At 44.0% G+C, this 14,816-nt stretch overlaps 1 protein-coding gene across 1 annotated transcript in view; it reads left to right on the top strand.

Moving 5' to 3' along the window:
- Positions 1–14,816, top strand: part of TAFA3 (TAFA chemokine like family member 3) — a 554,701-nt gene that overhangs the window by 273,207 nt on the left and 266,678 nt on the right. Inside the window, exon 2 of the mRNA XM_040421839.1 lies at positions 9,297–9,412. Within this exon, the coding sequence (XP_040277773.1) occupies positions 9,298–9,412 (115 nt within the window). The 5' untranslated portion in view covers position 9,297. The remainder of the gene's footprint in view (positions 1–9,296; positions 9,413–14,816) is intronic.

Genomic DNA, 14,816 nt, shown 5'->3' with positions numbered 1-14,816 from the left:
TCACATTAGCGGTTTTTTTTTCCCGGTATTGAGTTCCGTCACAGGGGCTCAATACCGGAATAAAACTGATCAGTTTTATCCTAATGCATTCTGAATGGAGAGCAATCCTTTCAGTATGCATAATTTCAGTCCCTCTTACGTTTTTTGGCCGGAGAAAATACAGTTTTCTCTCCGGCCAAAAATCCTGAACACTTGCCTGAATGCCTTAATGCATTAATGCTGGATCCGGCCCCAAGTGTTACGGCAAAACAAATCCGGTTTTGCGGTCTGGGCATGCGCAGACCTTTAAAAATTAGAAAAAATAATAATACCAGATCCGTTTTTCTGGATGACAACCGGAAAGACGGATCCAGTATTGCAATGCATTTTTGAGACGGATCCGCATACGTTTGCATCCATTGCGGAACTGCCTGCCAGAATCATCTGCCGCAAGTGTGAAAGTCCCCTTAAGCTACTTTCACACTAGTGTTAATATTTTCCAGCATTGAGATCTCTCATAGGGGTTCAATACTGAAAAAAAAACACTTCCATTTGTCCCCATTCATTGTCAATGGGGACAAAACTTAACTGAACATACGTTCTCATACCAGCGGCAAGCTGTGGTTTCCTTTCCGTCCTGGGATATAGAGCAAGATGAATCCGTCATGATCCACAATGCAAGTCAATGGGGACGGATCTGTTTAACTCTGACACAATCTGATACAATAGAAAACGGATCCGTCCCCCATTGACTTTCAATGGAGTTCATGACGGATCCGTCTTGGCTATGTTAAAGATAATACAACCAGATCCGTTCATAACGTATACAGACGGTTGTATTATGAGTAGAGTTGAGCGGACACCTGGATGTTCGGGTTCGGCAGGTTCGGCCGAACTTGAAAAAAAAGTTCGGGTTCGGGACCCGAACTTGACCCCGAGCTTGACCCCGAACCCCATTGAAGTCAATGGGGACCCGAACTTTTGGCCACTAAAATGGCTCTAAAATAGCCCTGGAACGAGCTAGAGGGCTGCAAAAGGCAGCAAAATGTTCTTAAGAGCATGGCAAATGCTCTGCAAACAAATGTGGATAGGGAAATGAATAAAAAAAACATAAAAGACCTTAAAAAAATAAAAATTAGGAATGATGTAGGAGGAAGAGGTTGAGGAGGAGGTGAATGGGTGGATGTGGCCATGTAGGCTCACGTGGCGGTCTAGGTGGAAGCCATGGCGAAGGAGGAATAGGTAGCCAACACAGATGTGTGTTATTTTTCATTTTTACATAGGGGTATCCCCCAAAATGATATATAAAAAAAAAAAGGAATTAATGCACTTGAGTACAAGGATGGATGGTTGAGGCTGATAGAACTGTCTATTCTGCACAAGGTACAGACAAGTCTTGTGGGATCCAGGCCTGGTTCATTTTAATGAACGTGAGCTTGTCCACGTTGGCTGTGGACAGGCGGCTGCGTCTGTCTGTAATGACGCCTCCTGCTGTGCTAAATAGACGTTGAGAGAGTACACTGGCTGCAGGGCAGGCCAGCACCTCCAAGGCATACAGGGCAAGCTCTGGCCATGTGGACAATTTGGAGACCCAGAAGTTAAATGGGGCAGAACCATCAGTCAGTACGTGTAGGCGTGTGCACAGGTACTGTTCCACCATGTTGTTCAAATGCTGCCTCCTGCTAACACACTCCATATCAGCAGTTGGGGCCAGTTGTTGCGGCGAGGTGACAAAGCTTTTCCACATGTCGGCCATGCTAACCCTGCCTTCTGAGGTGCTGGCGCTGACACAGCTGCGTTGGTGACCTCTTCCTCCTCCCCTGCCTTTGCCTTGTGCTTCCACTTGTCCCCCGGCGTCAGTCGGGAATGCCCTCAGGAGCGCGTCTACCAGCGTGCGTCTGTAGTCGCGCATCTTCCGATCACGCTCCAGTGAGGGAATTAAGGACGACACATTGTCTTTGTAACGGGGATCCAGCAGGGTGGCCACCCAGTAGTCAGAACACGTTAAAATGTTTGCAACTCTGCTGTCATTGCACAGGCACTGCAGCATGTAGTCGCTCATGTGTGCCAGGCTGCCCAGAGGTAAGGACAAGCTGTCCTCTGTGGGAGGCGTATCGTCTGCGTCCTCCGTATCCCCAAAGCCACGCACCAGTGATGGGCCCGAGCTGCATTGGGTACCACCCCACTGTGAACATGCTTCATCCCTATCCTCCTCCTCATCCTCCTCCTCCTCGTCCTCCAGTAGTGGGCCCTGGCTGGCCAAATTTGTACCTGGCCTCTGCTGTTGCAAAAAACCTCCATCTGAGCAACTTCTAAAAGACTGGCCTGAAAGAGTTAGAGATGACCCCTCTTCCTCCTCCTCGTCCTGGGCCACATCCTCTTCTATCATCGCCCTAATTGTTTTCTCAAGGAGACATAGAAGTGGTATTGTAACGCTGATAACGGCGTCATTGCCACTGGCCATGTTGGTGGAGTACTCGAAACAGCCGAGCAGACAGCCGAGCGGCGGCAGGATGAGAACGCCAGAAGCGCGCACAGACGGCCCGCACTTTATGCAGCAGCTCTGACATGTCGGAGGTGGTAGAAGAGGAGGAGGAAGCCGAGTAGGAAGAGGAGGCAAAGAATGATGCCCTGCGATCCTTGGCAGCGGAAGGACGTGCGCCAAACAGCTCTCCGCCTGGGGCCCAGCCACCACTACATTTACCCAGTGTACAGTTAGGGAGATATAGCGTCCCTGGCCGTGCTTACTGGTCCACGCATCTGTGGTTAGATGGACCTTGCCACAGATGGCGTTGCGCAGTGCACACTTGATTTTATCCGTTACATGATTGTGCAGGGAGGGCACGGCTCTCCTGGAGAAGTAGTGGCGGCTGTTAACGACGTACTGTGGGACAGCAAGCGACATGAGCTGTTTGAAGCTGTCGGTCTCCAACAGACTGAATGACAGAATTTCAAAGGGCAGCAGTTTAGAAATGCTGGCATTCAGGGCCAGGGATCGAGGGTGGCTAGGTGGGAATTTATGCTTTCTCTCACAGGTTTGTGAGATGGAGAGCTGAACGCTTCCGTGTGACATGGTGGAGATGCTTGGTGATGGAGGTGGTGTTGTTGGTGGCACATCCTCTGTTTGCTGGGCGGCAGGTGCCAATGTTCCTCCAGAGGCGGAGGAAGAGGCCGGGGCAGGAGCAGAAGAGGGAGCAGGAGGGGCCTGAGCCCTTTCTTGGTTTTGAAGGTGCTTACTCCCCTGCAGCCCGTGTCTCGCATGTAGATGCCTGGTCATGCAGGTTGTGCTAAGGTTCAGAACGTTAATGCCTCGCTTCAGGCTCTGATGGCACAGCGTGCAAACCACTCGGATCTTGTCGTCAGCACATTGTGTGAAGAAGTGCCATGGCAGGGAACTCCTTGAAGCTGCCTTTGGTGTACTCGGTCCCTGGTGACAGTGGCCAGTAGCAGGTGAACTGTTTTGGTGACGGCTGCTCTGCTTTTGCACCCTGCTCCCTTTTTTGCTATGCTGTTGGCTCGGTCTCACCACTGCCTCTTCATCCGAACTCTGAAAGTCAGTGGCACGACCTTCATTCCATGTGGGGTCTAGGACCTATTCGTCCCCTGCATCGTCTTCCACCCAGTCTTCCTCCCTGACCTCCTTTTTGGTCTGCACACTGCAGAAAGACACATCAGTTGGCACCTGTATTTCGTCATCATCAGAGACGTGCTGAGGTGGTATTCCCATGTCCTCATCAGGAAACATAAGTGGTTGTGCGTCAGTGCATTCTATTTCTTCCACCCCTGGGGAAGGTCTAGGTGGATGCCCTTGGGAAACCCTGCCAGCAGAGTCTTCAAACAGCATAAGAGACTGCTGCATGACTTGAGGCTCAGACAGGTTCCCCGATATGCACGGGGGTGATGTGACAGACTGATGGGCATGGGTTTCAGGCGCCACCTGCGTGCTTTCTGCAGAAGACTGGGTGGGAGATAATGTGAACGTGCTGGATCCACTGTCGGCCACCTAATTGACTAACGCCTGTACTTGCTCAGGCCTTACCATCCTTAGAACGGCATTAGGCCCGACCAAATATCGCTGTAGATTCTGGCGGCTACTGGGACCTGAGGTAGTAGGTTCAGTAGGACGTGTAGCTGTGGCAGAACGACCACGTCCTCTCCCTGCACCAGAGGCTCCACTAACACCACCACCACGACCATGACCGCGTCCCTTATTAGATGTTTGCCTCATAGTTAGCGTTCACCAAGCAAAGTAAAAAGTGGTTAAGTCTGTTAAAAATAATTAACCCACAATAAAAACCCTGATGTAGGGTATCGCACTAAATTTTTTTTTTTTAACTCTATATGACAGCAGTATTTGTGGCCTAAATTTCACAGTAACTTATGCACGTCTAATCCCAGATGTGCAGTATATCAGAGGGTTTTTTAACCCCAGTAAGCAAAAAGCCGTATTTGTGGCCTAAATTTCACAGTCGTTTATGCACGTCTAATCCCAGATGTGCAGTATATCAGAGGGGTTTTTAACCCCAGTAAGCAAAAAGCCGTATTTGTGGCCTAAATGTGACACTCACTTATGCACGCCTAATCCCAGATGTGCAGTATATCAGAGGGTTTTTTAACCCCAGTAAGCAAAAAGCTGTATTTCTGGCCTAAATGTGACACTCACTTATGCACCTATAATCCTAGATGTGCACTATATGAAACAGATGTTTTTTTTTCACCCCAGTATGCCCCAGTATGAGAAAGCCGTATTTGTGGCCTAAATTTCACAGTCACTTATGCATGTCTAATCCCAGATGTGCAGTATATCAGAGGGTTTTTTAACCCCAGTAAGCAAAAATCCGTATTTGTGGCCTAAATGTGACACTCACTTATGCACGTCTAATCCCAGATGTGCACTATATCAGGGGGTTTTTTAACCCCAGTAAGCAAAAAGCCGTATTTGTGGCCAAAATTTCAGTCACTTATGCACGTCTAATCCCAGATGTGCAGTATATCAGAGGGTTTTTTAACCCCAGTAAGCAAAAAGCTGTATTTCTGGCCTAAATGTGACACTCACTTATGCACCTATTATCCTAGATGTGCACTATATGAAACAGATGTTTTATTTTTTTCTCCCCAGTATGCCCCAGTATGAGAAAGCCATATTTCTGGCCTAAATTTAACAGTCACTTATGCAGCGATAATCCTAGATGTGCACTATATGAAAAAAAGGTTTTTTTAACCCCAGTGTCTCAAAGCAGTATTTCTGGACCTGCAAACATGCAGATATCCTGTGCTGGTGCACTATCGTTGCATAAGATGGCTGCCGATTATGTATTGATATTGATTGAAGGAAAAAAAGTTTGTTTTCAGCAGTAGTTGGCTCAGGGCAGGCTTAAAACAATTGTGCACTGCACCCACAAAACACATTTGCTGTTGATCGCTAAATAAAGAAGCAGTTCTTCATAAGATTCCTCCCTGATCTCTCCCTCACAGCAGCTGCAGCCTATCCCTACACTGATCAGAGCATAATGACGGGTGGCGCTACGTGACTCCAGCTTAAATAGAGGCTGGGTCACATGCTGCAGTTGGCCAATCACAGCCATGCCAATAGTAGGCATGGCTGTGATGGCCTTTTGGGGAAAATAGTATGACGCTGGTTGATTGGCTGCTTTGCAGCCTTTCAAAAAGCGCCATAAAAATCGCCGAACACCGATCCCGAACTTTTACGTAAATGTTCGGGTTCAGGTCCGGGTGCCGAATAACCTAAAGTTCGGTACGAACCCAAACTTTACAGTTCGGGTTCGCTCAACTCTAATTATGAGTAACAAAAGCGTTTTTGCTGAACTCTGCCGGATGCAGCAAAAACGATAGTGGGAAAGTAGCCTAAAGTAAAAAAGGTAAATTTTTTGCCTATCAGAATTTTTTGCTTATAAGAAAGTAAAACTGAATGTTTCAAATCTTTGCAAATTTATTGAAAATACTTGTATTTAAGTAAGCATTCAGGCCCTTTACTCAGAATTGAATTAAAGTACCTAAGGCGGTGATTACAGCCTCCAGTCTTCTTGGAAATGATGCCACAAGGTTGCATGCCCAGTACTTGCACCCTGGCAAGTAACAGGGCTGTACTGCGCATGCGCCGATACCCGAAGCATGCACGAGAACACAGGACCAGGTCAGATTACATAGCTGCCTGGCTTTCTCAAAGCAGAGAAGGAGCGGCTGGGTGCTGGATGAAGAGGAGCTTTGGTGTGACAAGAGCAACAGTGATGCCTTTATTGCACCAAACTTCTCATTTGCATATTATGAAAAATGCTAATATCTCAGGTACAAATCCTAGAATTGCCAAGGGGAAAAAACATTCAATTCTGTGGTGACAGACTCCCTTTAATGTGTCCTTCCATACCTCACATTGACTGATATATCCACTGTTACCTGAACAAAATACTTGCATGTGACTAATTTCACCTTTGATATTTGTGAACTCCCAACATGGCTTTTTCTCTAGAAGTTACCGCGTGTATTACAAGAACATTTTTACCCAGTCCCAGGTGTGTTGTGGTAATAAGAAACCAATACATTAGAAAGGACTTTGTAGCCCAGTGGCTCCTGTTAATAAGTCCTTTCTGCACAGCAGGATCAGGAAGTGACAATTATTGATATTGTGCAGGGATGAGTAAAAGATAGCAAGTTACTTCCACATTAATGGCTGCTCAGGTTGCCAGGGCTGAGATTTCTCCCTTTGTTGTGTCTGTTAATTTCTTGATATTGTGTCTTTGTGACAGCCAGTGGATGTCTAATGAAGGCATTCAATAGACCGTCTGACAGGGAAGATGCAAGCAAGAGCTAGGTCAGGAGATGCTGCAAACTATTTCAAAGATTTTTGTCATCTTTTATTTCACTTGCTTATGTCAAGTCCAATGCATTAAGACTAGGAACTGAGCTTGATTTTGAGACATAGTGCTGTATTTGGTAGACTCTATACATATATTGCACGTTGATACGGTTTGTAATATTAGTAATATTTTTAAAGGCACTGTTCATTTTTATGTAAATAAAGCCTGAATTCCTCATCTCATATTGTAGCCTAAAAAAAACTGATGTAACAATTCTTCTACCTGGTGTGGGGATTTGCTCTAGTAGACAGGCTAGTGGACGCAGTATAGAGGCAACCACAAAGTCTTTAACTTAAACAGTTCAGTGTTTATTCACACATAAGAAAAAACAAAAAGTGACCTTTTGCAGTCTAGGTGTTTGTTCACACCATGAAAAGTCCACAGAACAAAAACTTTCACCTGGTTTGCAGTTTCTCCACCTGTGGTCCACAGCAGGCTTTAGGGGCCTTTTTAAGATCCCAAAACACACAGGGACTGACAGCGCTCTCCACTGTCAGAGAGGAGTAATCCATACACAGCTGAGACTACTGGCTGGGTTTGATATAGGCCAGTAAAGACCCGGCCTGGAACATAAGGAGAAGCCACCCACCCAGCACTTTGGCTACTCCCAGTAAGAGCCAGCCCAGATCAGCTTACAGCCATACTAAAATAGCAACGTGTCAACCAGCACTAGCTGCCACTGACACTTGAAAATACCGGATCTTACTTCACCGAGGCCAGGAACCTCGGTGACACAAACCGTCTGTCAACAACGGACCTTTGCGCCTTACTACACTGGCCAATTATCGATCTCAGCCTGCACCTTGTCTGCAGCCTTTTCCTTCTTTTACCTTGTAATGAAATCTGACATGTTCCATAATCCAAACCTACCACTCCTGTCTTCAAACGTTTCTCAAGCTGCACCATTTCGCTAGAATGTGCTACTCAGACAGTCAGGTTTATTTCTACTACCTACAACTTTACGCTAAGAAAAATATTTTTTTTGATGGCCTATCACATTCCTTAATCTAAAAATTCTTCATTCTCCCACCTACAACATCTTTCCTCAGAACCTGATCCTTTCATTGAACAGCAAACCCCACATCTGATGCAGTGTAATGCACTTTTTTTTATTTTATTAATTAACAAATTGTCTTAAAGGGAATCTGTCAGCAGTTTTGACCATGCTAAACTAATAACAACACTAGACAGTGGCTGGCGAGAGCAGTACAAACATACCTTTTGTGGAGCTTTTGTCATCAGGATTAGTGTGAATATGAAGTTTTATTTTGCAAGATTTTGCTCTTGTAAGTGCCCAAGAAAAGCTTCACTGTGGAGTACACTCTGCTCTCTGCTTTGAGCCTCTTCACAACACCTCGCCTCTGCTTTGAGTGACACCTGTAGAGGTGTCCTGGTTGAATGCTACAGCTGTGACTCGGAGCAGAGAGGAAGAGTTGTGAAGCAAATTAGTGCAGAGAACACTTCATAGTGAAGATTCATCCTGGGCACTTTCAGGAGCAAAATATTCAGAAAACAACTTTATATGCACACTACTCCGAGTGATAAAAACTCTACAAAAGGCATGTTTGTATGTCTCTTCCCACCACCATCTAGTGCTCTCAGCAGTTTAGCATGGTCAGAAGCGCTAACAGACCCCCTTTAAGTATAGGCCTATATGAATTTCACACCTGAATAAGAACAAGAATTTCCGACTTCATTAACCAAAAAAGAAAAATCTCTAAAATGGTAGTAATAAGCAAATTTTTTGAAATTCGATTTGGATTAAATTCAGCTGAATCTGTCAGGCAATTTGATTAGGGTCTGGATAAATTTTACTCGAATACAAAGTGCTCCAATTACCCTGTAAAGTTGTGGTTGACATTCCTGGGTCTCCAAGGAGTTTTTGGAACTCATTTCAAATACTTTAAAGCCAAGCCAGCATTAGTAATCCTGAAGTGACAACGACATATATGCTATGGGTAACCTCATGGCTGTTAGTTGTAACAAACAGCCTTTTTGAAATGACCCTGCACTGTAGGACTTTTTATGCTTTTTATTAAAAATGGTCTACTTTTTTTTTTTTTGGGTCAGCATCTGGTGTAATGGGAGCCTCCTTCGTCAACTTTCCTGTCTTCTGGTCGAAAAAATGGCTTACTCCATTTAGAGAAATTCCCCTGAATTGAATTGGCAAAAAATTTGATTTAGATTTGACCAGAATTTGGGGAAAATTCTGGTAAAATTCAATTTGTTTAGAAATTATTTGTTCATCTCCAGGTGTAATATTATGTTAGTAAAGTAAGCTGCATACCTTTTCATCATGCAATGAATAACTTCATTTACATAAGAATAGAAAACGTGTTTAATTTCAGTTTTATCAGGAGTGATTTTCAGATGGTAGATATGTAATTAAGTAGGATTAAATTGGTATAAAATATAACCTTTTTCTTATGTCTTGTTTTTCAGAATGAGTAAAAGAGAGATACAAAGATCCATCAAATGGGTTTTGGTTCTCACCCTCTGCCTTTTAACCCTATGGGGACGCATAGCTGCAGCATCAACGCACCACAGAATCCATTCAAGTATGTACTGACTTTCGATGTCATTTTTAATAGAGACTTTCATTGCTATTGCATACTATACATTAATACAATTGTGTGTTTTTTTATGTGAGTTGGAGGCTTGTTGAGTAATTTGGGCAAATTTACAAATGTGATGGTGCCTAGACCTTATCATAAAATGTGCTGAAATTTGGCACATTTTTGGCGCATAACATCAAGTTTTAGGCTTGTTTAAGCAGATGCACCAAAGTAGTGAGCTCAGCAGAAGGGGGTCAATGTGCTTCAAAACTTCACCAAAATATTGCCATAAAGTAAGCCAATCCATAGTTGATATACAGTTATACAAAAGTGCCTAGCTATGCATCAAATTTTTCGTCTAGCATCAACCAAACTAGTAAATGTTGGTGCATCTTTAGACTCCGTGGGCCAGATTTATCATTAGCTCAAGTCAAAATAATGGAGTGAAAAAGTCACAAATTTTTGCGCAATCGCTAAAACTGCGCACAAATTTGCGACTTTTATTGGCTCTGCGCTATGCTCACCAGTTTTCTGAAAGTGGGTATGTTTTCTTATGTAAATGAATCTCTAGACAGATTTACTATTGCGACTAGTTAAAAAGTCACAAAAAATGCGCAAAAAATTGCGCAAGTTCACTCCAGTGAGGACCATGCTTATCTTATGCGACTTTTTAATATAACATGCAACTTTTTCGTAAAGACGTGCGACTTTTGTAAAGCCGCTTACTGAAGTATAAACTGCTACCGTCAAACCACATTTATAACAGTATTAAAGGACCATTAATAAATCTGACTTAGCCAAAAGTGACTTTGGACATATGTAAATGTGGATTAAGATGTAAGTGTAATGATAGATCTGGCCCCCTGAGTTTAGGGCAACTGCCTGTCTGAGTTTATGCTGTCTAATTGCTTGTCTGAGTTTATGCTGTCTAACTGCCTGCCTGAGTTTACGCTGTCTAACTGCCTTCCTTAATTTACGCTGTCTAACTGCCTGTCTGAGTTTACACTGTGTAACTACCTGCCTGAGTTTACGCTGTCTAACTGCCTGTCTGAATGTATGCTGTCTAACTGCATGTCTGAGTTTACGCTGTCTAACTGCCTGCCTGAGTTTACGCTGTCTAACTGCCTGCCTGAGTTTACACTGTCTAACTGCCTGCCTGAGTTTACACTGTCTAACTGCCTGCCTGAGTTTACGCTGTCTAACTGCCTGCCTGAGTTTACGCTGTCTAACTGCCTGCCTGAGTTTACGCTGTCTAACTGTCTGTCTGAGTTTACGCTGTCTAACTGCCTGCCTGAGTTTACGCTGTCTAACTGCCTGCCTGAGTTTACGCTGTCTAACTGCCTGCCTGAGTTTACGCTGTCTAACTGCCTGCCTGAGTTTACGCTGTCTAACTGCCTGCCTGAGTTTACGCTGTCTAACTGCCTGTCTGAGTTTACACTGTCTACATTTTAAACTGAATTAAATCTGCCCCATTGAGTAGAAATAAATATTTGAAAATATGTGTTCACCCTTACAATGTGCTATTAATTTAAATAAAGAGTTGCATATGGATTTTGGAACCAAATGTGTGTGTGTGCGAGAGAGACGGGTGGTGGGGGGAATGTTTCCAGAGTGTCATACACAAATTTTCAGGCCATTTTCAATTGAGGTAGAATTGATTTGGGCCTGAATCAAATTGGTTGACTGAACTAAATTCAAATGGAATTTTGAATGCTTTGCTCATCTCCAGTAGCTGTACTTAGACATTATATATCTGTTCCTGCACAAATAGCCTGTCATACAATATATTGTTTTCTGTGTGTGCCTACCACTTGATGACTGACATATAGTACACCCTGTTATTTTGATAAAAGAGGTTCTTCAGCAGCTGCAGTGTCTATTACGATGTGTCTCCTCTGCAAAACAACATAATTCATACCTGAGCTACTGCAGTACATAATGACACACACCTAGTATAAGATGGGGGTTTCTCCCCAGCGAATCAATAGCAGACAGCTGTCTACAGCAGCTGAGATGTGTATTATAAGGAATATTGTCACCTCTCTTTCTGTCTCTCACTTCCTCTCCCATGCTCTTTTGTGCCAAGCAGAATTCCCTTTCAGTGATGGTCAGTTTGCAGTGTTCGCCAGCGAACACATGCGGGCTGCCATCTTCAGTAAGGTAGACTAACCCATCCGGCGATGCACAGGTAAGCCCTTACCTGTGCCTGTGCCGGGAGCCGGTCTGAAATCAAACGCAGTCACAGGGAGCAGGCAGTTTACCTGTGCATCGCCAGACGGGTGAGTCTACCTTACTAAAGATGGCAGCCCGCATGTGTTCGCTGCGAACTGACCATCACTGTTCCCTTTACTGCTGATCCCTTCCCACTTGTCGAATAAGGTACTAAAAGTGTTTAAAGAGAACCTGCAGAGCAATCTGCAGTCACTGTGTTATAGAGCAGAATGAGAAGAGCAGATTGTAATATAGTTTTATTGAACATATCAAACTTATCATTTATTAATTAAAACTTCTGCTTTTTCTATGCTTAGGAGTCATGCGGGCAGTCTTACTCAGTGATTGGCAGCTTGACTAGGCAGAGAGGCTTAGCTGTAGGGCTGCCAAAAAAGCTCCTACGCACAGAGAGATGAGGTTTTAATAAATACAATTTTCCCTTTTTCCATAAACCATATATTAATTTGCTCAGCTCCTTCTGCTCTATACACTGCTGTTTGAAGAGTGCGCTGCATTTCCATAGTGACAGGATCCCATTAGGATGCTTAATAAGTGTGGCTCTTGGCATGAGTGCCAGAAGATCTGAATTTGATCCAGCATTTTGTAACATTTTCAACGGTAAATTTGCCCCAGAGAGAGCAAGCGAGGAGTGGTATTTGGACATTTTGAACCAGGTCTCCCAATCACAGAAACATTAGCTGGCCTGTATAGGGCACATATAGCATCCCCTGCTTCAAGCTGTACCCAGTCGTGGTGGGGTGGTGGTGAGACTATTGACAAGACTGTTGTAAGCCTATTGCAGTAGATATGGACCTCAGGGGTTGACATCTACTGCATCAACCACACACTTGTGCTAATGGAAAATGTATAATAGCTCATATGTCTCACTATGTCCACAGGTACTAAACATTCATATAGTGTGTGTAGCGTGTATTACAGTATTACAGTATATGGATATGTATCTTGTATGTGTGTAATGTATGTAGTGCATATCTGGTGTGTATGTGAGTGTGTAGCTCACATGTGGACTATATAAAGAGTATGGGGCAGATTAACCCCTTCCCGACTACCCACTGTGTATATACATCCTATCTGCACATCGCCCGGGCAGATAGCACATATATACATGTGCAGACAGTGCTTTAATCCCAGCACTTATCAGAGCTGGGATTAAAGCTCCTGCTCCTGCAATCTAGCAGGAGCAGGTCGGGTCCTGGCTGACAGACACAACAGGGACCCTGAGGAGAAGACAGGAGGGGTTTATTATAGCTTCTGCCTTCTCCTGTTCCAGCAGGAGAGCGCTGCACGAGCGCATGGTGGAGGGAGCAGGAAGCGGCAGAGCCACTTCCTCTGATAGTCCCAGTGGTCATGTGACCGCCAGGGGTGTCTGGAGCATGGGCAGGAGCAGAGCTGCAGGGTCTAAGGAGACCTTGATTATCTCTGCCTGTGTGTCATGCCCCCACAGGGGGCTGTTTTCCCCTGTAACTGGGCTCTTGTGGATGCACCAGTTACAGTGGAAACAGTGAAAAATAAAAGTGAAAAATCAAATAAAATTCTGTGTCCTCTAGAGGTCTTTTAATGACCTCCTGGGGGATGTATTGTCACATTTAGGTGTGGGAGGGAAACAAGACACCAAACATAAATGACCATAATAGCCACACCTGGGGAAAGAAGGTGTGGCAAGCACCAGAAACAACACAGACGTCATTTGATCCAAACGGAAAACATGTCAGATCAAACCACGTGCTGCCAGTCTCACCGATCTCCTGCCACCTGTCGCAGGAACGTCTGTGACACATATTATGTGCCAAAAATAAATTAACATATAAGTAAAAAAATATATATATATTTTTAATATTTAAGAAATAAAAAGCTATAATTAAAAAAAAAACTTTTTAATAATAATTATCAGTTTTTCCTCCCAAAAAAAAAAGTTAAAAAAAAAAAAAAAAAAAATTCCAATAAAGTGTCAAGAAAAAAATTAATAAATAAAGATTTTGGTAGTCAAACAAATAAAAAAGCTATGGTCACGAAACCACCACGTGCACAAAATCACAAAAAGTTGCCTGGACATTCAGGCCTTTTTTGGGCCCAGTCATGAAAGGGTTAAGACTAGAGTTTTAGACGCCATCTTAATAAGCCTCTTTGCTGGTGGTGGATCCACCGAAGTTATGAAGAGGCACCGGCCTCTACATCACTTCAGTGGATCCTCCTCCACTTCTAAATGTAAGACAGTGTCCTAGCTGTCTTACATTTAGACAATTTTCTACACCTAAAACAGACTTAGAAAATAGCAAATGAGACGGGCCTACTAGCCCGTACCCTTCTCTGCCCACACCACGCCCACTTTTTTAGACTTGGCGTGGACAGGGAAAAGTCGCAGATTACGGTGCAAAGGGCCTTTGCGTTGCAATCAGCACCAGGCATACGACTAATATAAGCGTATTTCTATATGTGTTTTAATAGACAGTTGGAGCACTATCATTTATTGAAGGTAGCAGAGGCCCTCTTTGCCGTAGGACCATTGAGCAGCTAAATAAGTTGCATATATAGCACATGTGTCTTCAATATGGCTTTAAGCTGATGTGTATTCCTATCAGAAAGTAATACGTGTAAGTAGTGACATTAAAGGGGTTATCCCATGAACAATATAGTACATGATAATCTCTTTCTAAGCTAGAACCAGCCCTGTACCTCACATGGATGCAGAGATCTCCCCATTCATTTCTCTGCTAGACTTACAGTACAGACCAAAAGTTTGGACACACCTTCTCATTCAAAGAGTTTTCCTTATTTTCATGACTATGAAGGCATCAAAACTATGAATTAACACATGTTGAATTATATACATAACAAACAAGTGTGAAACAACTGAAAATATGTCATATTCTAGGTTCATCAAAGTAGCCACATTTTGCTTTGATTACTGCTTTGCACACTCTTGGCATTCTCCTGATGAGCTTCAAGAGGTAGTCCCCTGAAATGGTCTTCCAACAGTCTTGAAGGAGTTCCCAGAGATGCTTAGCACTTGTTGGCCCTTTTGCCTTCACTCTGCGGTCCAGCTCACCCCAAACCATCTCAATTGGGTTCAGGTCCGGTGACTGTGGAGGCCAGGTCATCTGGCGCAGCACCCCATCACTCTCCTTCATGGTCAAATAGCCCTTACTTTCAAAGTTTTCCCAATTTTTCGGCTGAC

The sequence above is a fragment of the Bufo bufo genome, chromosome 3 (assembly GCF_905171765.1).
Source record: "Bufo bufo chromosome 3, aBufBuf1.1, whole genome shotgun sequence".
Classification (NCBI taxonomy): Eukaryota; Metazoa; Chordata; class Amphibia; order Anura; family Bufonidae; genus Bufo; species Bufo bufo.
This window is presented reverse-complemented; position numbering and strand designations above follow the sequence as displayed.